General features: G+C 42.7%; 2 protein-coding genes across 5 annotated transcripts; one reads left to right on the forward strand and one right to left on the reverse strand.

The window, feature by feature from the left end:
• Positions 1-257: 257 nt before the first annotated feature.
• LOC133457068 (deoxyribonuclease-1-like) lies at positions 258-19,876 on the forward strand. 4 transcript variants are annotated; one of them, XM_061735929.1, is made up of 10 exons: positions 258-376; positions 13,659-13,741; positions 14,026-14,114; positions 14,219-14,305; positions 14,390-14,502; positions 14,795-14,907; positions 15,126-15,283; positions 15,372-15,468; positions 15,553-15,685; positions 19,141-19,876. In XM_061735929.1, exons 2-10 carry the CDS (start codon positions 13,661-13,663, stop codon positions 19,251-19,253), a joined length of 984 nt encoding a protein of 327 aa, XP_061591913.1. In that variant the 5' UTR covers positions 258-376; positions 13,659-13,660; the 3' UTR covers positions 19,254-19,876. The 4 variants fall into 4 exon arrangements, with proteins under 4 accessions (XP_061591913.1, XP_061591912.1, XP_061591911.1 ...); XM_061735928.1 differs by lacking the exon at positions 258-376 and adding an exon at positions 13,444-13,553; XM_061735927.1 differs by lacking the exon at positions 258-376 and adding an exon at positions 13,468-13,545.
• On the reverse strand, positions 6,100-10,773 carry LOC133457066 (keratin, type II cytoskeletal 8-like). Its single transcript, XM_061735926.1, has 9 exons — positions 10,452-10,773; positions 9,631-9,839; positions 9,463-9,523; positions 9,188-9,283; positions 8,899-9,063; positions 8,432-8,557; positions 8,018-8,238; positions 6,688-6,734; positions 6,100-6,573 (listed from the first exon to the last, which is right to left on the reverse strand). Exons 1-9 carry the CDS (start codon positions 10,707-10,709, stop codon positions 6,470-6,472), a joined length of 1,287 nt encoding a protein of 428 aa, XP_061591910.1. The 5' UTR covers positions 10,710-10,773; the 3' UTR covers positions 6,100-6,469.
• Positions 19,877-20,140: the final 264 nt, after the last annotated feature.

The raw sequence follows: 20,140 nt of genomic DNA on the forward strand, positions 1-20,140 counted from the left end.
TTACAGAAGGGTTGAGTCTTATAAGTTGAGTCTTATAAAGGAGTACTTAAGGCATGCCGTTTTAAAAAGTAGCTTTGACAATGAATACAGCAACGTTGTCACAGTCTGCTCATCTCCTGTCTGCTGGCGTCGCTCCACCTGTAGCCCCGCCTCCTCATCAGGCCAACTCCCCACACCTGTGACAGCAGCCCTGGCTGCTTTTAAGCCCCCGTCTCTGCTTCAGCGCCAGTTGTTCTTGTGTTATACCTGCGTTATTCCCCGGACTGATCACCTGTCCCTGCCCTTGACATTTCCTCAGCCTTCTGTCTTCGACCGCTTACACACCTGCTCGGCTCTGTGGCTTCATAGCTCACCTGTGGACCCGTCTGCCAGCTAGGTAATCCTCCAGCAGCGACACCAGGCTCACTCCTTCTCTGATCTTGCAGTAGGTCGCTGTGAGCCAAGACTTTTCACCCTGCCACTGTATAAAGTTAAAGGGGACCTATTATGGCATCTAATACCTATTTTAAACAGGCCTTGAATGTCTTAAAAACAAGTTTTTGATGCTTTTGTTTTTGCTAAATAAATGAGAAATTCAGCCTCTAAGCCATGTCTTTATTATCCCATTCTCTAACCTCCTTCTCTATACGGGATTCTGAGTGGACGGGGAGGCTATGATAATGAGGCTCTGTGCTGATTGGCTGCCTGAATGACGAGATACACCGCTACGAAAAAATGGCGTAAGCTCCGACCGGCGGAGTTACACCGTGTCATAACTGCATGCGATGCAAGCGAGCGAGCAAGCGTCAGCGACAAAATCAATTCCATTGCTTTATTTTCTATTGGACTGTCCTAACTGGCCGCGAGCGACGCAGCGCTGCGCGATGCGACGCTGCGCGATGCGACGCTGCGCAACGCGGCGCTGCGCAACGCGGCGCTGCGCAACGCGGCGCTGCGCAACGCGGCGCTGCGCAACGCGGCGCCGTTTTGAGATGAACATTTGTCAGACGCCCTGCTTCTATTTTCTTCCTGTCGCTTGTGTTGAAAGCCGGTTGAAAGCGCTGTAGGAAACAGTCACGGATGAGGAACGGCTGTTCCAGTTACTTGAAATGAGAAGTTATCTCTATGATACCTCCTCATTTCACTACAAAAACCTCAATAAAGTGGAGGGAGATGGACAGAGAGCGTCCGATGTCACGCAGTGCAACGCGATAGTTGGACGCTCGCATGCAGTTGGGACACGTGTGTTTAGTTGTGGGCGCGGTTTGCATTTTGGTTACATAACGAAAGGGAGCAGAATCTGAACGGCTCATAGAAGCCACATCACACTGGACGGCTCATCCGGGAGGGCTGTACAGACACTGCAGAATTTGGTTGCTTTCCTCCTCGTCTGAGTTGGCAGGCTGAGGGGAGACCACTTTATATATGAAAAAAAAACAAAACGTGTTTTTCATAATAGGTCCCCTTTTAAAGACTATAGTAAATAACAAAGGTAATTACCAACTGATGTCCCGTCTGCCTGTGCTGTTTTTGACTGCGGTCAAGCCAGTCGTCATTCGTACTTGCGTGGTCAAATCAGCCGCTCCTAAATTTCATGTGCGCTCCTATCAAGTCAAGTTCCTTCTATTGCCACACGGCTAGGCCGGTGGAATTAGTTTCACGGTGCAGTTGGTAGCTGCAACAATACACCACAGGAATACAAAAGACTGAACATTTTCCAGAGGAAAAAGACATAACACTGCAGACAAAACTGGACAAGGCAGACAACGGCACACATCAGATGGGACCACCGAAATAGGACAAGGAGTTAAGCCTTTAGTAGTCGTACGGCCGAGGGAAAGAAAGAGTCGTTGTATCTCTTGTTCCTTTTACCCAGTGACTCATAAATAATCCTCAGCTGGGAACGGAGGCGCTTAAACCGATAGTTAGCAGGGTGTGAGGGGTCCTCCATTATTTTAGTTGCCCGTGTGATGGTGTGGTGTTTGTAAAGGGAGTCCAGTGTGGGGAGTTCATGTTTAGTGATTTTGGAAGCCCTTTTTATTATCCTGTCCAGTCTGTATAGTGTATGTTTGGATGTATTGCCGTACCATATTGTGAGGTGATTGATAAACACAGAATATTTTGGATTATGGCAGTGTAGAATTGGACCATTAATTTCTTCCTGATTCTGTATTTTCTTAGTTGTCTGAGGTGAAAGAGTCTCTGGTTTGCTGTTTTGAGAAGATGAGTGGTGTGGTGGTCCCAGTTCAGTTTATTGTTGATGTGTGTGCCAAGGAATTTGAATGAGTCTCTGGCAGAGATGGGTTGGTTGTTGATGATGGGTTCCTTGACAGGAGTGTCTTTACGAAAGTCAATGACCAGTTCAACAGTTTTAGCTTAATTGAGGATGAGGTTGTAGTCCCTGCACTTGTTCACTGTCCTCTCCACCTCTGACCTGTAGTCGTCCTCCCTGCTGTCTTTGATCAGCCCCACGATGGTAGTGTCATCTGTGTATTTCAGCAGCTTGACAAAAGGGGTTTTACAGACTGCCGAAAAACATGATTAAGAGAGACAAATGGATCACTGCAATTCGCAGAAACAACTGGATCCAGACACCGAAACATGGATTTGCAGTTCCCATTTTGTATCAGGTAATGTCGGATTTTTGGGTAGCTAACGTTTAACGGTCAAATCATAAAGTTTGGTCTCCTCATCACTTTAATTGCGCCAACAAATCCTGCCTTGAAGTAGGACCAAGCGTCAAAACTTTTGTAAGCCTTCAAGTTTTGCTTCGTGTATTTCACCGGCGTAGAAATTACGTACATATAAATATCAGGAAACTCGATTCGTGGCCAAATATTAATGTTCATGGACCACTGGTTCTTCGGGTAACTGTACGGGTCAATGTCAAGTCCAACTGCCTTTAATTTAAGCCGATAATCGGCTGTTATCCCATCTTCACTAGTTGGAGCCATTTTTGCTGATGTTTTGCCACTCAGTGCCAGTAAGGGGGCTGGTCCAGTGGGGAAGTGACATCAATGCATACCCTCTATAGTCTCTGCAACACAGAACCTGAAGTTAAAAAAAGAAGTGTTTCATCCTTTTCTTCTATAGTAAGAGTGTGTACATATTACGGTGGAAGTATGGGTGTAATCAAGGTAATGAAAGAAATATATGAAAAAAATTATCTCAAACCCAGTACCTCATATCTTTCTGTTTTTGAGCCGCATTCATCCATTTGCCGTAAATACTGAAATAGGAGCGCACATTAAATTTTGGAGCGGCTGATTTGACCACGTAGCCTACGTATGGATGACGGCTGGCTTGGTCGCAGTTGTTTTTGGGTCCTCACCATACCCATGACAAACATGTCATGTTTTTTTATTTATTAATATATTTTCAGTCATTGGGCTCAGCTCAACATATCATTTGACTTTGACATTTGAATTAATTCAAATTTGGTTTTTCTTTTTTCCAATGTTAATATGAAAATGTGAAATCTGGAGTTTTTCAAAGTTTAGAGATTTTTTGGAGACTTTTGTCCACTGAAAGTACCTAAAGAAGAGCTGTATTTAAAGCAGCACAATGTAACTTTCAGCTTTTGTTGAGTTTGGCGGCTCCTTTGGACAAAAGCGGTAGTGCTTTACCAGAAAGAACACTACGTTTCCCATGAGCACCAGCGCGTACTGCCGGAAAGATCCTGTCCCCGTTGCGTGCATTTGTTTTGATAGCGAATGAAGCGAGGACGGACTTTCAAAACTACTTTTCTGTTTCACCAAGTGAACAGACGGAACGCAAAAAAAAAGATGTTAAACTGCTGGAAAGGAACTGGAATTTACCGGGATACCTTAAACAAGGAAGCCAGGGAGCGGTATATGGAGAAAATAATGATTATTAACGGTTTGGGTTCATATGAAATCCCTACTAAAGAGTGGAGTTCCGATGAGGATTTACTGCCGCAGTTCTGCACAACCGACATCTTAGGCTACCTTGTTTAGGAGTGTTTGCAGCTGCTTTGGTAAATGTTTGACTCGCCATGTGTTTCAATAAATTAGTATAATAGTACAACATACAGTACATGTTTTGTATCACTCTTACTTCTCTTTTCTTTTTTTTTTGACTGCTATATTATGCTGAAGAGGCTCCGAGGCGTGAGCAATATTTTTGTTTTCCTCGTGAGATTATTTTTTTCCTCTGCAGCTACAAATAGAGTTAATATCTTTTCCTCAACAAACTAGTTTTATCTGAAGATTGGGGTTAATCACACCGCAGAGAGCTGGCCAGCAACAAATTGTTATCAATCCCAACACATGTTTTCATCCGCACTGAAAATTCAATTTCATTGACATCTGAAACCCTTTGAAGATCAAAATTTCTGGCGTCAGTTGCTATAATTATGGCTGAATCTTGTTTAGTCTAACTGTGTTTTGGAGCACTCGTGTTCAGTAACTTGAGTTCAGTCACAGTTCAGAACAAAAACATATCTGCCAACGTGATCCCATCTTAAATGGAACAGGGTCTCATTCATGAAACTAAAGCAGAATGACTATGTCTGTAAACTGTTTGCTAAGTGAATTTTATGCGTTTTCGCGCAAAAAGAGCACAAAGTTGAGGGTCAAAAAAATTTTAACTACAGAGGCACAGTGGAGAGAATCCTCTGCCACTGTGTCACAGCCTGATAATGCAGCTGCACCACAGAGAACCACAGGGACCTGGCCTGAGTGGTAAAGACAGCACAGAGCTGGGACCACACTCAAACCTGGACTCGTTTTACACCAACCAACTGCACAGAAACACGCTAGAAACATGACCAAGGACCCTACACATCCAGCCCACAGACTGTTTGTCCTCCCCTAAGGAAAGAGATACAGGTCAGTGAATACAAGCACAAACAGCCTGAGGAGCAGATTGTTCCTCAGAGCTGTTGCCTCCCCAACCCGACCTCTGCTCTCTCTAACCCACAGGCACACAATCAAGAAATGTGCCCACCCCTTACCATCTCCACTCACATTCCCCCGCCCAGATGCTGACATGCACAAATCACTTCATGTTGCTCAGGAATGCATCGTGCAATAACTAGTGCTGCAATTACTCAGGAATGTTGAAACGGATACTTGTGCAATATGTTTATGCCTCACTGTTTGCACCTGCATTTACGAACTTGTATTATTTGCAGTTTGTATTACAAACTGGATTGTACTGAATTTATATTATTTTGTATTATTGCATTACTTGTTACTGCAGGTCTCTGTGAGCTATTGGACTAACTATGACAATAGTATTTTTTTTGTATACTTCACTTCTTACTACAGTAGCAGAATAGCCTGATAGATCCCCAGACGCCCATCTAAAAAGATATAGGGTCTGTATAAGAATCATAGGGCCTCCCCGTCAAAGGGGCCACTCCAACGGTTTCTTATCAAACTGCCTTTGCAGGCAGTTGGTTAGCGCTACAACCAATCAGAGCAACGAACAAGGTGACATATTCAGAGTGGTGAAAAGGAATCGGTGGGAGGGTGTGTTGTTTAGAAATCAATTAAATCTTTGCAAAACAGCAAATATGTCTAGCTTACAAACAAATGATTTGTGTCAGCTTATCTTCAGTTTTCAAAGGAAAACATCCAAGTCTTTAACTGTTAATACCAAAGCTGATTTAAAAAGCTATTCCTAAACTGCAGCCATCTACGCTGTTAATATCCAGATTACAGGGTTACAGCTCTCTCATCATTGGATTCTCTTTACAAAGAGACTGATTTGATTGGCTCCCCATGACTTTTGGGTAAATTTAATGAGCTCCAGTTGGTGGAGGGGTAGGCATACCTGTAAAACAATTTTATGTGTAGATTTCTAGACTAGTTGCAGGCAGCTTAAATTCTGTAGGGGAGGGATAAGGCTACAGAAGTATGAGGCTTGCAGAACATCATAGAAGTATTACACATTAATATAGAAATATTATAATTCTTGTTCACTTAGAAGATATTGGCTTTTGTTTTAAAACTAGTATATGACCCTCTTATTTAAAATAATGTTGTAGAACTGATATATGATCAACTGATTCATCACCACAGGTTTCCAAAATTGACCAAAATTGACAAAAATTGACCTGGCACTTTATTTCCTGCTTACAATTACGCATCGACGCATTAACATCATTACTGTCCAATGACTTTTGATGGGGTGACATTAAATGTTGCCAAGTTGAACTCTGCTTCTTTCTTTGCTGAGGACGCAAAACAGAGTTGAAATAAAAGTAATTTTTAAAGTATTTTTAACTTTTAATCAAAAAAAAGAAGACAAATCCTACTGCTGTTAAGTGCATATTTATTTTCACCTCAGCAAAGGCTATTTTTATGGGACATAGGTAGAGGACACATAAAGACATAAACCAAATACGTGGCAAATTCCTGCAGCGTGCTTATGACAGGTTACAAAGTGAGTATTATAAAGGTAGAATTTAAAGGCTGCAGTAATCCAGCAGGGTCGACAGCGGATTTTTTATTTTTTTTCCACTTTAGCTGTACGATCTGTCGTGGGTCTCCACGGTCTTAATGAGAAGTGGACCTGACCTCCGCCGTTGATGAGTTTTAACTTCAGGAACTGTAGAAACTGTAGGAACTGTAATAAAAAAGGCAGAAAAACAAGTCATACAAACACAGGCAGGACAGGGCTACACTCTCCACTGTATTCTTTGCAGTTGGGCTAATGATTATATTTATGTGAAATACGCACCTTTATAAGGGACTGTTTGGATGCTGATAATTCGATTTTGTCCAAGTCTGTAAATGAGAAAACAGGAATTAGGCTGTAAACATTGACATACTGGTAAATTAATGTGAAAGCAAGGGGCTTTTTAAATTATTTTCTGGGAATACTGCTGCAGCTTAGGAAAAAAACAAAGTGTATGAAGGCATATGCAGTTTCCAAAGTTGGCTGCAAAATCTAATGCTTTATGGTTGTGGCTTCATGGCAGGTCCACTGCAGAGTTTACTTTGTCCACTCTTGGCTTCCTCACTTTATTATCAAAGCAATAACATAGCAGAAGGGAAAGCTCTGTTTTTTGATGGCTTTAGATATAAAATGCCTGTTCTGAGGTTAATTTCAAGCAGTGGAACACCAATAATAACAAAGTTGGGGGTACTACATTGCATTTCTGTCTGACACTAGAAATGTAAAGGTTCACTAATCAACCAAAGGTAATCCCTGAATGTGGGACAAAAGCACTGAGTATCTAAACACCCACAAAATTTGACATGGTATCCTAAAATATTGAGAAACTTAAATAAATTGGAGGTCATTACAAATATGAGAGGTTAGTCATTGTTTTGAGAATATTTAAAAATGTTTTTTTTTTTTTTTTTTTTTTTAATATACAGATCCATCGTTTTAGAACTAAAATTGTGAATGTAAAACTCCAAAACCCAATAACTTTGACGGCTTGCATCTCAGAAAGATGGTTAATTGCAGTGTGCTGTGACAAACACTTGCACAGCCACTAGACACAGAGACGTCCACCCAGGGACAGGAAGTACAGTAAGATGGTGGAACTGAGTGTAAAGTTACTAAGTTACTGTTTTTTCACTTTGGATGCCCTTGCTTAATTTCACAGTTTGATTAAATGTACTTTGACAATAAAGTTGAATCTAATCTAAAGTGAAATAAAGAACAGTTACTTTAAAAAGGCACACAAGGGTGATATTTTGATTTATCAAGCAGGTTCTTATTTGAAAGGAAAAAAAAAAAATATATATATATATATATATGCTGAGGGTATTTTCACTACTTTTTAAAAAATTGTTGAGAATCTTCAAAGCTGTTGCCATAAATTCATGAGGGTCCGCTTAAAATAATCCGATGTCGTCAAGACAATATCTTGTCAGGATAAAAAAATATGGTGCACATGGAGCATTATCCTGGCTGCATAAGATTGTTTTCTTTCTCCTGTGCTCAAGGCAATTATATGTTCCCACCTTATTATATGTAATAACCTTGCATGTGTGTGTGCGTGCGTGCGTGCACGTGCGTGTGCACGGCACTTTCCATTGCATAAAGCACCACTCACCTTTCCTCTTCTCCTTCCAGCAGTTTCTTGTAGGTGGATATTTCTATGTCGAGGGCCAGCTTGACATTCATGAGTTCCTGGTAGTCTCTCAGTTGCAGAGCCATGTCATGCTTAGCTTTCTGCAGAGCCCGCTCCAGGTCCTTGATGCGGTCCTTTGCATCCAACACAGCTTGTTGCCCTTGTTTTTCCACCTCAGCAATGTTACTCTCAACGGCAGTACGCTGCACAGAGATGAAAATGAATGGAAACGTGAACTTGTCATTCACATCTTACAACTACTACCTTCAACCACTACAAGAGAATTTGACTTAGTCATGACATACTTTTGGATTACTTGTTACAATGCAGTAAAACAACAAAAATGCCAAGCTCCATTTTTTTTGGCTATTAACACATAATACATCTTACACACACCTGGGCTTTTGCAGCAGCGATCTCATGCTCCAGGCGACTGATCATTCTCTTCATTTCAGCCATTTCCCCCTTGATATTATGTTTCTCACTCTCATACTGGTTCGCCTCAGCAGACATCTGGTCAAACTAGCACCAGGGAGAATTAAACAAAGGAATGAAGAAAGGAAACCAGTAATTAGGATTGTCAAGATTGGTTCTGGTTTAATTGTGAGCTCCTTAATTCTCCAATTGTTTTATTACAAAATTGCTTTATTGCTTTTGCTTATTACAAAAACTGCAACATGTGAGTATTTATTTAGCCATATGGCATAAAACCAGCCCTCAAAGCAGAGTGGGGCCTGCTCAGCACAGTTCAACATAATGTAACTTACAATACTATGCATGTACTGAACCAGAGCCTGGTATTCGACATAATACATGAAATGGAGCTGCACTACCTGCATTTAGGAAAGTTTGGGGTTTCTCACCTTTGTCTTGTACCAGTTTTCAGCCTCTTCACGGCTATGGGCAGCAAATTCTTCGTACTGAGCCCTAACATCAGATACAATCTGATCCATGTTCAGGCTGCGTGAGTTGTCCATCTGCACCACTACTGAGGTGTTCTTCAGGCCATCCTGCAGCTCCAGCAGCTCCTTTTTATAATACACCATATAAAGAAGGGCAAGAGGTGAAAATCCCCAACACAACAAAATACTGAAGGCACATATATTTTCTGTTACTTTAATTTAAGAAGATTAGGAAAGGGGGGGTAAGTACCGCATTATACACAGCCTCGAGGAAGGTGAATTCATCAGTAAGAGCAGATAACTTGTCAGCTAGATCCACCTTTCCCATGTATCCTTCATCCAGATCCTAGAAACCAAAATAAAAATGACATTGCCTTTTGTCAAACAACCATTTCCAAGTTGAACACTCTAAATATGTATCTAAGATCGTTTCATTATGACTGACTTAACAGTTAATTCAAGTTTAACCGGAATCGCAGCAAATAAAGCAAATGTTCATAATGAGTTGTTGCTTTAAGTGCTTACCTTTTTGAGCAGGACAAACTCATTCTCTGCATCATTCCTTTTGTTGATCTCTTCCTCATACCTGGAAAAACCCATAAATATCCCATTACTCGCGCAGATCTTACTAGCGTGTACGCCTTTCTGCAATGCCTGAAACCAGACTTAATTTCACAGACACAAATGTCTCACTTGGTTTTGTAGTCATCCACATGTTTGTGCATGGCACTGCTCTCCCCCTGGAGTCTCTGTTTGTCCTGGTTCAGAAGCTCCAGCTGTCTCTGCAGGTTTGCGGTGTAGGTCCTGAGCATGGGCTCGGTCTGAGAGATACCAACAGTCTGTTCCTGCAGCAGCTTCCACTTGGTTTCCAGCATTTTGTTTTGCTGCTCCAGGTATCGCACCTGCACCAAAAGTACCAAGAAAATGGCTCCTAAGATCTTTTAAAGATGACAGAGGTGTATCACCTTTAAAGGGGACCTATTATGAAAAACAAGTTTTTTCTTGCTTTAACATATATAAAGTGGTCTCTCTCTAATTCCCATTGGCAGTCCCCCCCGGCTAGGATATAAAAACAGGCAAGTTAAGACCAATACAGTGTTCAGTTAAAAAAATACAATAGTACAATAATATACCAATACAACAATAATACAACCAACCACATAACACATTTCATAGTATTTTACATTCATAAGTTATAGTTATAAGTTATAAGTTATAGCAGCAGACTAAAGTAAAGTGCAAGTATCTATGTAAAGTGCTGGTGTCACAGCTATAAAGTGCAGAGTAGAGGTGTAAAGTGCGTGGTGTATGGGACTGTGGACTTGAGAAAAGAAAGAAAAAAGAAGAGGAGAAAAAAAAATGTTTTTAAGACATTCAAGGTCTGTTTAAAATAGACATTAAATGTCATAATAGGTCCACTTTAAATATCAGTTTAAGAGCAGGTAACAGGGCTTGTTTCTCAGGATTAAAATAAAATATTCTGAGTACCACCAATTTTGTAGACATTTTCCTACCTTATCAATGAATGAGGCGAAGCGATTGTTGAGGGTCTTGATCTGTTCTTTTTCCTGGGTGCGGACAGCTTGGATAGTGGGGTCGATATCAACCTTCAGTGGGGCGAGCAGGCTCTGGTTGATGGTTACAGCTGTGATTGGAGCTCCTTGAGTAGCGGTGCTGACTTTGGGGATGGAGTAGGATCCCAAGGACAGGCTGCTGAAGCCTCGTGAGGACTTAAGTCCAGGGTGTCTGCTGTGCTTGGTTCTCAGACTCATGTTGCCGTTTGCAGGACTCAGTGCTGGAGAAGATGTGGTGGGGTAGCTCTGCTCTGTGTGTTTAATCGGTTTTGGAGTCTTTTAAAGCCTAGCTGGGTGTGGTGTGATAGCAAAGTTATGTGAATGTAGGACAACCGGTCTGACTGATGACACCTGCTCTCCCACCTACCCCCCATTTAAAAAAAAAAAAAAAAAAAAAAAAAAAAGTAATTACACTTGAATCTTAACTTCAAAGTGAGCTGCTTTTCACAGTTTAAACGGCTTTTGTGGCACTAAGAATTGGCTCTTTAAAAAAAAAAAAAAAGGATTTGTTTGAACGATGATTTAAGAAGTTGCCAAGGCACAAAACCTTCAAAAATGAAAATGAAAATACTTTTAAAAGGAAACAGATTTCCGTGTAATGCTGCGGGAAGCAGACATGGAGTAAACAGCATGTGAATTTTAACGTTTTTATTGTGTAATTATCACCAGATTGGCATGCAAAATGGAGGTCATATAGGTTGACAAGAGACTCTTTGACAGCATTCAGACAACGTTGGAAATATGACAAAATATTACTAATAAGAGGATTTACTCAGATGTTAAGTGAAGTGTAACAGTTTGGTCATGCTTTTGTAAAATTTTCTTTTCAATAAAAAGTCAAGAAGTGAAAATGTGTTGCTATTGGAATGACATTTTCTCCAAGCAACGCACTGGAACAATTAAAACAGTGATGCTTTGGCCCATGCATTCCTCTCCTGATACTGTCTCTTAAGGCGTAGCCAGACATACCTGGGCACTACCTTGGATAAGGACCAGTTGGATTTATTGAGGAGGATTAACAATGCATCAAAAATAAAAATGTTTTATTTTAAATTTTGTAATTATTTTTTAAATCTTTATTTTTTTGGTTTGGCTCAGCATAGGAACATATGTTGGTAAGAATGTTCCAGCAACAGGCGTGGATTACTTTGAGGGCATCCATACTCCTTACTCCTTAACCTCATTTATTCTTCCTGAAAAGTGTATCAGAAATTTTAAAAGGCTCTAAAATAGCCTGAACACATTTGTTGGTATCCCTGTAAAAGATCACACATCCTTGCATTATGGTTGTCCTTTAGCGTCACAGGTTTTGTCAAGATTTTTATCAGCAGTCCAGTTTAAAGGACAAAATTACTCAATATTGTAGTTTGGTATCGGTGTGTGCACAGAGCATGGACCACAGTTAGATGAGAGGAGAGTTGTCCGAGGAATATTAACGATAAAGGGTCCAAGACCTGTTCTAATTAGAACAGGTCTTCAAGTTGCCTTGAACCTGTTCAAAACGGAATACACTGACATTTTAGATTTTTTTTCCAACTCTTGTTAGAGTACATCTTGTTTGCTCATGTGAGTTTTATACTGAGTAAAGGTTGGCATAGAGAGATATAACACGGTATACCAGGGGGTACATGCTCAACCAGCTGAGCCAAATCCTCACTTGTGTAAATCATTCAGTTGTGTCCTGAAAATAACTTTTTTTCATCTGAGAAGGAAAATACATGATCTATCTGTCTCTCTCTGGTTTCAATTGCTTCATTTACGTATGCAATTCAGGGCACTTATGTCATTTGGAAGCTTACTCCCTGCCATCAAGCAACAGGACATGTGAAAAGTGAATATTACGTAACAACTTTGTCTTAACAGGCAGAGTACTCATGCATATCACAGTTGATAACAGAGGGTTAGTTAGTTAAAAAAAAAATCAATCAAGGTAAAAATGAAGACAATAACCATTTCCCTAAGCACCAATACAACACTGGGATAAAATACAGCTCAAAAGGTTTCAAATATTATTTATTTCCTGCTGAAAATCTTGAAGTTGGGTTATTTCAGTGCTGAGTGCTGGTCAAAATAGATCATTTTTAGTTAAATGCAAAGACTGATCTGCTTTTAATAAAAGACTGATCTGCTTTTAATAAAATAAATGCAAAAAAAAATTCTGAGTAAATATTGAATTCTGCTTATATTGTTGATTAAAATTGATATCAACAGTTTAATCCTTGATTTTCTGTGATATTTTATAATCAAATGTTTAATCAGTCAGGCATCCTTAATTTTGTTGCAATGGCAGCCGTTAAAATGTAAAAAATAAAGGTTGATATTTCTCCATGACAACCTTTAAATTTTGCTTCAGCTGCATGGAAATATTTTTTATGGATGATTAAAACCGCAACTCTGAATCAAAGTCTGGTCTGGAGTTGGTTTTGTGTTGAGTTTTATGAGGATCGATCAGGTTAAATGGCTCTGATCTGGAGCGCAACAGACTCCATTGACTCTTTAGCGCACCCTTCAGGCGAGCAGAGGATTTGCATATTCATAGTCTCCACGTTTTAAATCAGGCATGTGTAGAGCTGCATTTAAGACAATTTAATGAATGTTGATATGAATTGATGGGAAAACTTCCAATTTAAGTACAAAATGTGAACCGTTTTCAGGAGTTTTGTGGAAGTTTAAATAAGCTATGTGCCTTATTACTAGGAAGCACAAACGTGAACAAAAATGTAGATTTTTTTTAAATCATGATATTATTTGTAAGTAAGTTAGTGTTTTTTTTATTCGTTTCCTGTGCATAAAGACAAAGCCGTATCCGCCCTCAAACACATCCAGTTGTAAACTAGAAAACTGGTCTGTTCAGTTAAAATCAAAGCCACCAGTCAAACGTTCCCTCGCTCCCTCCTTGGTCTTACTAGCAAATCACCTCTCTCCCATAAAAAAACAACTTAAGAAACACGTTTGCCACACAACTGGGTGCAGGTTTATTTCAGACGTTTGCCACTCCCGTGTGCGAAAGAGCTGTTTCATCTGAAAAACATAGGTAATCAGGTGAGAAACCAGAGCTGTGAGAATGGTTGTCATGTGCAGATCTGAATCAATGCTAATTACACATTTGACAGACTTTTTTTTTATATCTGTGGGTTCTCTTGTCAGCTATGAAGATTGCTTCCTTCAACGCCCAGAGGTTTGGAGTGGCAAAAGTCTCAGATCCTGATGTCCTGTCAAACCTGGTTAAGGTAAATCACTTCCTTGTCACTGATGTACATTACCACGCCTTGTTTCGTTAACTGTATCATTTGTGAGGCAGCAGGGCCATCAATAAACCATTATGATTGAAAATTATTTATGTACCGTAATTATTGATTCTGGCTTTGGCGAATAAATGTTCCAGTCACTGATCTGATCTTTTCTTTTTTTTTGTGGCAAAAAGTAAAACTCCAAATGAAAAAAAAAGAAATCGCTGACTGACATTCCTCCAGATTTTGCATGACTGTTAGTTTGGGGCCTTTGTTTTTTGTAGATTGTGTCTCGATATGACATCATAGTTATTCTGGAGGTGATGGATGCGAGTGGGGCTTCTATCAGACTCTTCCTGGAAGAACTAAACAGGTGATTTTACAAATAATTTATGTATGAAAAAAAGGAAAGATATGTGTCGGCATTTAACAACAGAACGATATTACATTCACTTTTGACTGTCCTGCGTGTCTCAGGGTCAACCCGTCCCATCACTACACACTGCAGGTCAGTGCTCGTCTGGGAAGAGACAGATACAAGCAGCAATTTTTGTTTCTGTACAGGTAAATCACACCACCACATTGTAATAGTGTTAAAATACGACCATCAGCAAACTGCTAACAAAGATCTTTTTGTGTAACTGGTAGGGATGATGTGATCGATCTGATTGACTGCTATCTATACGAAGACAAACAGGTGAATGATGTGGATGCGTTTGCAAGAGAGCCTTACATCCTCTACTTCAAACCGCGTAACACAGGTCAGTGTCTGCACCTAACTCAGGATTAAACAGTGACAGCGGGGTTTGTGTACCTGTGTTTGTGATCTAGGGTGGCTGCTGTGATGTCTGTATGAGTCAGGCCAGTGCAGTATGTGGGCATATTTCCCAGGTGAAGAAGTGTGATTTAGTTTGACGTAAGAACAAAAGGAGAGTGGGCAGCAGGTTTGACAAGTTCCCTCAACGTATTGTGTGGAGGAATGCATGTTTAAGTTATGTCATTACGGGGGAGGGTGTTGGTCACATGGAGGTAGCAGAGTTGTGTTTGTTGCAGTCCTGAAGGATCTGGTGCTGATCCCGGTCCACGCCACATCGCAAGATTCACAGAAAGAACTGGATGAGCTGTATGACGTTTTCCAGGTGGTCAGAAACAAATGGAAAACAAATGTGAGAGCCATCATAATGTGTTCATGCTTGTAGACATACCTTCATAATATTTTGTCAATTAAAGAAGTGCTGCTGTTACTGCATCCTGCATGAGCTAAAAATAATCTTTGGATGAGGTCGTAAATGTCTAATTTTTGATAGATTTATTTGCATATTCATATTTTACTGAAGACATATAGAATTTATGGTGACACTGAGATGTTTTCAACTACTTATAGAATATAATGATTCTGGGAGACTTCAGAGCAGATACCACACACATCACACAAAAAGAAATGGAAGCCATCCGCATTCGCAGCGACAAGAATTTCCACTGGCTGATTGCTGATGGCGTGGACACCACTGCACGAACGTCCAATGATCACACCTACGACAGGCAGAGATCCAAAACTGTGTTTTTAATAAAGATCATATAAATAGTATCAAAAGTATTCATAAACTTAAATAATACGTTTCTCCTGCAGGATTGTTGTGTATGGAGACGACATGATGGCAGCCATTGTGCCAAACTCAGCCAGGCCCTTCAACTTCCACAATGAGTTTGGGTTGACAGCAAAAATGGTGAGCTATGATTCTTCACCAGAGAGATAAAGATGTTTTATTCTGTGAGAATATCCATCACTCAGTGTACATATCCATGCACAGGCCCTCAGAGTCAGTGATCACTACCCTGTTGAGGTGGAATTACTCAGCACTCCTCCTTTCTGGGAGCCAAAGAGCATCCAAAAACATGGAAATGTTGCCTCCCAGGAAACATCAGGTAACAGAGTTGTCACAGGTAAACAACGTCACTGTATTTTACTGCATCGAATCACTGGTAAACATGCAGTTAAGTGCATGAAGGGCTAACTTGAATTTTAGCACCTTTGTTTGTGGTGTAGAATTGCTTCTTGGACAGGCAGAAGTGCAAATATGTGTGGAATCTGGGAGTGTCTTTTACACCTGAACTTATGATATTTTTCCAATGTAAAGTTTCCTTCTTATGAAAAGGTGTTGCAGCATTCTTATCTTAGATTATTGTCAATAGTGCCATTAAAAATGTATCCACCTTGCTTTGTATTCTCTCATTTGGTTGCAGTTGATTCTGTTTCCTTTTTCATGTCCAATGATTGATTAACAAACTTGGTTGAGATCTCTTACCTAATTGCACTTCCCTAACGCATCTGATTGGTGATAGTCCTCAGGGAACTATACTTAGATCTGTTATTTTCTATAAATAATTCCTTTAGGGCATACCTAGAAGATCTAATCCATGAGATGTGTGTTTTATAATTGTCATACTAAGGATACAAAGCTTTACTTATCTGTGGAGTCTGGAGGCCTTTTAGTAGGCACTTTAAGCAACTGCCAGGTTGGGATTTATAGGATTTTTGTCTGGCTTTCGCCTTGAGGAAGGTTTCTAAAAACATCTACAAGTCAAGACAGGAAAATACCAAATAGTATTCTAAAAATGTTAAGTATTATAAGCCTTTAAATTCAGGTATATAATCTGTAAAGTCAGCCAAAAGTTATTTTTTTTTTTTAAATTTACATCACAATTAGACTTTAGTAATTATCTTAGTTCCTCAGACTCTGTTAGCTGTCGACAGTTGTCCAAAACTAGAGCAAGATTGCTCAGTGAGACCCTACATGTCAAGGTTGACATTCCCCCAGCCTCCAGTTTGCCTTCAGTTTCTGTCTTGCCCCGCCTGTGTCCCATCTGCCCTGATTGTGTCCACACCTGTGTCTCGTCTTGTCTCGTTATCCCCTCAGTATATCTTGTCTTGTCATTCCTTGGTTCCCTGTCGGTCCGTACTGTGTCTTCCTCCATGTCTCCTCGTACCTTTTTTGATGATCCTGGTTTTTTGTTCATCCTGCTCTGCAGCGCCTTATTTTGCCTTTTTGGATTAAAACCCTTTCGTTTTGAGAACTCCTGCCTCCAGCCTCCCTCTGTCTCCTGCACTTGGGTCCTAAAACAACCTAACCATGACAGAACGGACCGACCAGGTGGACCCAGCGGGAGAGTACCTCACCATGTGGGACTTCCTTTGCCGTGAAGCGGCTAAAAATGTGCGTGAGTGTTGGGACCCCTTTTGGGGAACACGCCCGGCTCTGGGTGGACCCAGGAGCCTGCAGATGCAACGGCGACGGCGTCAGCGCCAGCGCCAGCCCCAGCCTGTTCCGGCTCCAGCTCCTGCACCTGTCCCTGTTCCTGTGGTGGTCCCAGACGCACCTCCCCATGTTCCTGTGGTGGTCTCGGACGCATCAGCCCCTCCTCCGGTGATGGTTTCGGACCCCCCTCAGCCGGCTCCGAGGACTCGTGTCCCCCCCCAGCCGGCTCCGAGGACTCGTGTCCCCCCCCAGCCGGCTCCGAGGACTCGTGTCCCCCCCCAGCCGGCTCCGAGGACTCGTGTCCCCCCCCAGCCAGCTCCGAAGACCCGTGTCCCCCCCCAGCCCGCCCTGGATGTGGACTCTGGGGACATCTGGGATCTGTCCCTTGAGGGGGGGCCGGCGCCCCTCGAGGGGGGGCCAGCACCACGGACCCGGGCACCCCCGCAGCCGGCGCCCCGGACCCGGGTACCCCCGCAGCCGGCGCCCAGGACCCGGGTACCCCCGCAGCCGGCGCCCAGGACCCGGGTACCCCCGCAGCCGGCGCCTCGGACCCGGGCACCCCCGCAGCCGGCGCCTCGGACCAGGGCACCCCCGCAGCCATGTCCCGTTCCTGAGCCGTGTCCCGTTCCTGAGCCGTGTCCCGTTCCTGAGCCGGCCCCGCAGCCCTCTGTTCCTGAGGCGGCCCCACAGCCCTCTGTTCCTGAGGCGGCCCCGCAGCCCTCTGTTCCTGAGGCGGCCCCGCAGCCCTCTGTTCCTGAGGCGGCCCCGCAGCCCTCTGTTCCTGAGGCGGCCCCGCAGCCCTCTGTTCCTGAGGCGGCCCCGCAGCCCTCTGTTCCTGAGGCGGCCCCGCAGCCCTCTGTTCCTGAGGCGGTCCCGCAGCCCTCTGTTCCTGAGGCGGTCCCGCAGCCCCATCAGGTTCCCGAGTCCCGTCAGGAATCCCTGTCACGCCCCACGCCGAGACCGCCAAGCCCCACGCCGAGACCGCCAAGCCCCACGCCAAGCCCCACGCCAAGACCCACGCCGAGCCCCACGCCAAGACCCACGCCGAGCCCCACGCCAAGACCCACGCCAAGCCCCACGCCAAGACCGCCAAGCCCCACGCCGAGCCCCACGCCAAGACCGCCAAGCCCCACGCCGAGCCCCACGCCAAGACCGCCAAGCCCCACGCCGAGCCCCACGCCAAGACCGCCGAGCCCCACGCCGAGACCCGCGCCAAGCCCCACGCCGAGACCCACGTCAAGACCCAGGCCTAGGCCTCGTGGGCGGCCCCCGGAGCGTTCTCGCCGGTCTGGTCGGCCTCGTGGACGTCCCCCCGAGCGTTCTCGCCGGTCTGCCCGGCTTCGTGGGCGACCCCCGGAGCTGTCTCGCAGGTCTGCACAGTCCCCAGGATGGCCCCCGGAACGTTGGCCGTGTGTTGGCCTGGGCCCTCCTCCAGGCCCCCTCCGCCCGCCCTGGGTGGTAGGCCGAATGGGACATCTGGGATCTGTCCCTTGAGGGGGGGGTTCTGTCAAGGTTGACATGCCTCCAGTTTGCCTTCAGTTTCTGTCTTGCCCCGCCTGTGTCCCATCTGCCCTGATTGTGTCCACACCTGTGTCTCGTCTTGTCTCGTTATCCCCTCAGTATATCTTGTCTTGTCATTCCTTGGTTCCCTGTCGGTCCGTACTGTGTCTTCCTCCATGTCTCCTCGTACCTTTTTTGATGATCCTGGTTTTTTGTTCATCCTGCTCTGCAGCGCCTTATTTTGCCTTTTTGGATTAAAACCCTTTCGTTTTGAGAACTCCTGCCTCCAGCCTCCCTCTGTCTCCTGCACTTGGGTCCTAAAACAACCTAACCATGACACTACATCTACATCTGTCACACCAGCCTGTTTTCAGTTGATTACACTGGCTTCCTATCTGATTTGGTATTGACTTCAAAATCGTTCTCTTCTCTAAAGATTTTAAACAATTTAGCTCTAGAACAGATCAAGTTTCTGGTTTTTGTGACTTTTTGTTTCGCGTTTCTTGCTTTAATTGTTGTTTTTATTTATTTTGACTTCATGAAAAGCACTTTGTATATCAATATATTAACACTAATATCCAAAATCAATATGCATTTATCGAATCTTTAAATCCACGTTTTTGTGTTGTTCTCTATTGCCAGAGAGTTTGCACGATGAGGTCATGAGCCTGCAGAGGGAAACCCTCTTGTTGCAACGAGAAAAACTTCAACTTGAAATCTGCTTGTTAAAGCGGAAGCTTGCCACATTCAAATAAAAAAAGGAGGATCTGGATTTCAGTTTTTCATTACTTTAATAAGCTGTATCCTTTTCATTTTTATTTCAATGCAAAATCAGTTGCAGTTCATGTGAAAAACATAAACAATGTTGACATTTATATGTATAATTAACTGACATGTATGAAATGAAATAAAATAAAATGTATGTGGCCATTCTGAGTTGGGGCCCTGTCCAGGTTGTTCTATAATACATCCATGGTTGTACCCCTGCCTTTGACCTGTAAAGGAACAAACTTCCTGTAGACCCGAGGTCTGCTCCAACTGTCAGCTCCTAAAACATTACTGTTTACTCAAGCGTACTCCTATATTAAATACTTACCTGCTGTACTCTACTCCCCTTATTTTTAACAACTTGTGCTTTTTATTATTGTAGCAGTAGGTCAGCGGAGGACATTATTTTACCTCTTTTCTTATCATTTTATTTCATTTATTTGTTATTTAAGCATACTCTTAAATCAGCAACTTGTGCTTTTTATTATTTTACCTTTTCTCATAATTTTATTTCATTTTATTTGTTATTTACTGTCTAAATATGTCTTGCCGCTTGTAATGTCCATGTAAAGCACTTTGAATTACCTTGTGTTGAATTAAATACACTTGCCTGGCCTTGCCTAAAGATCTCCGAGTCTGTAAACTGGGTTTATTCTCTCCCGGTGAGAGACAAAACTGGGGCCTGTCAAGTTGTCCTGATTTTAAACAAACTAAAAATACAGGGTCAAATAACAAGCATTTAATATTGTGCTGTTCTTATTTTAAAGTATTTTGTTGCAACACACTCTTTTTCAAAGCATCCAATGAAAACTTTTAATGTAATGACGTCTGCTGCATTCAGGGTCCACACTTGAGCTCGGATATACAGACTTCT

The sequence above is a fragment of the Cololabis saira genome, chromosome 12 (genome assembly GCF_033807715.1).
Source record: "Cololabis saira isolate AMF1-May2022 chromosome 12, fColSai1.1, whole genome shotgun sequence".
In the NCBI taxonomy this organism is placed as follows: Eukaryota; Metazoa; Chordata; class Actinopteri; order Beloniformes; family Belonidae; genus Cololabis; species Cololabis saira.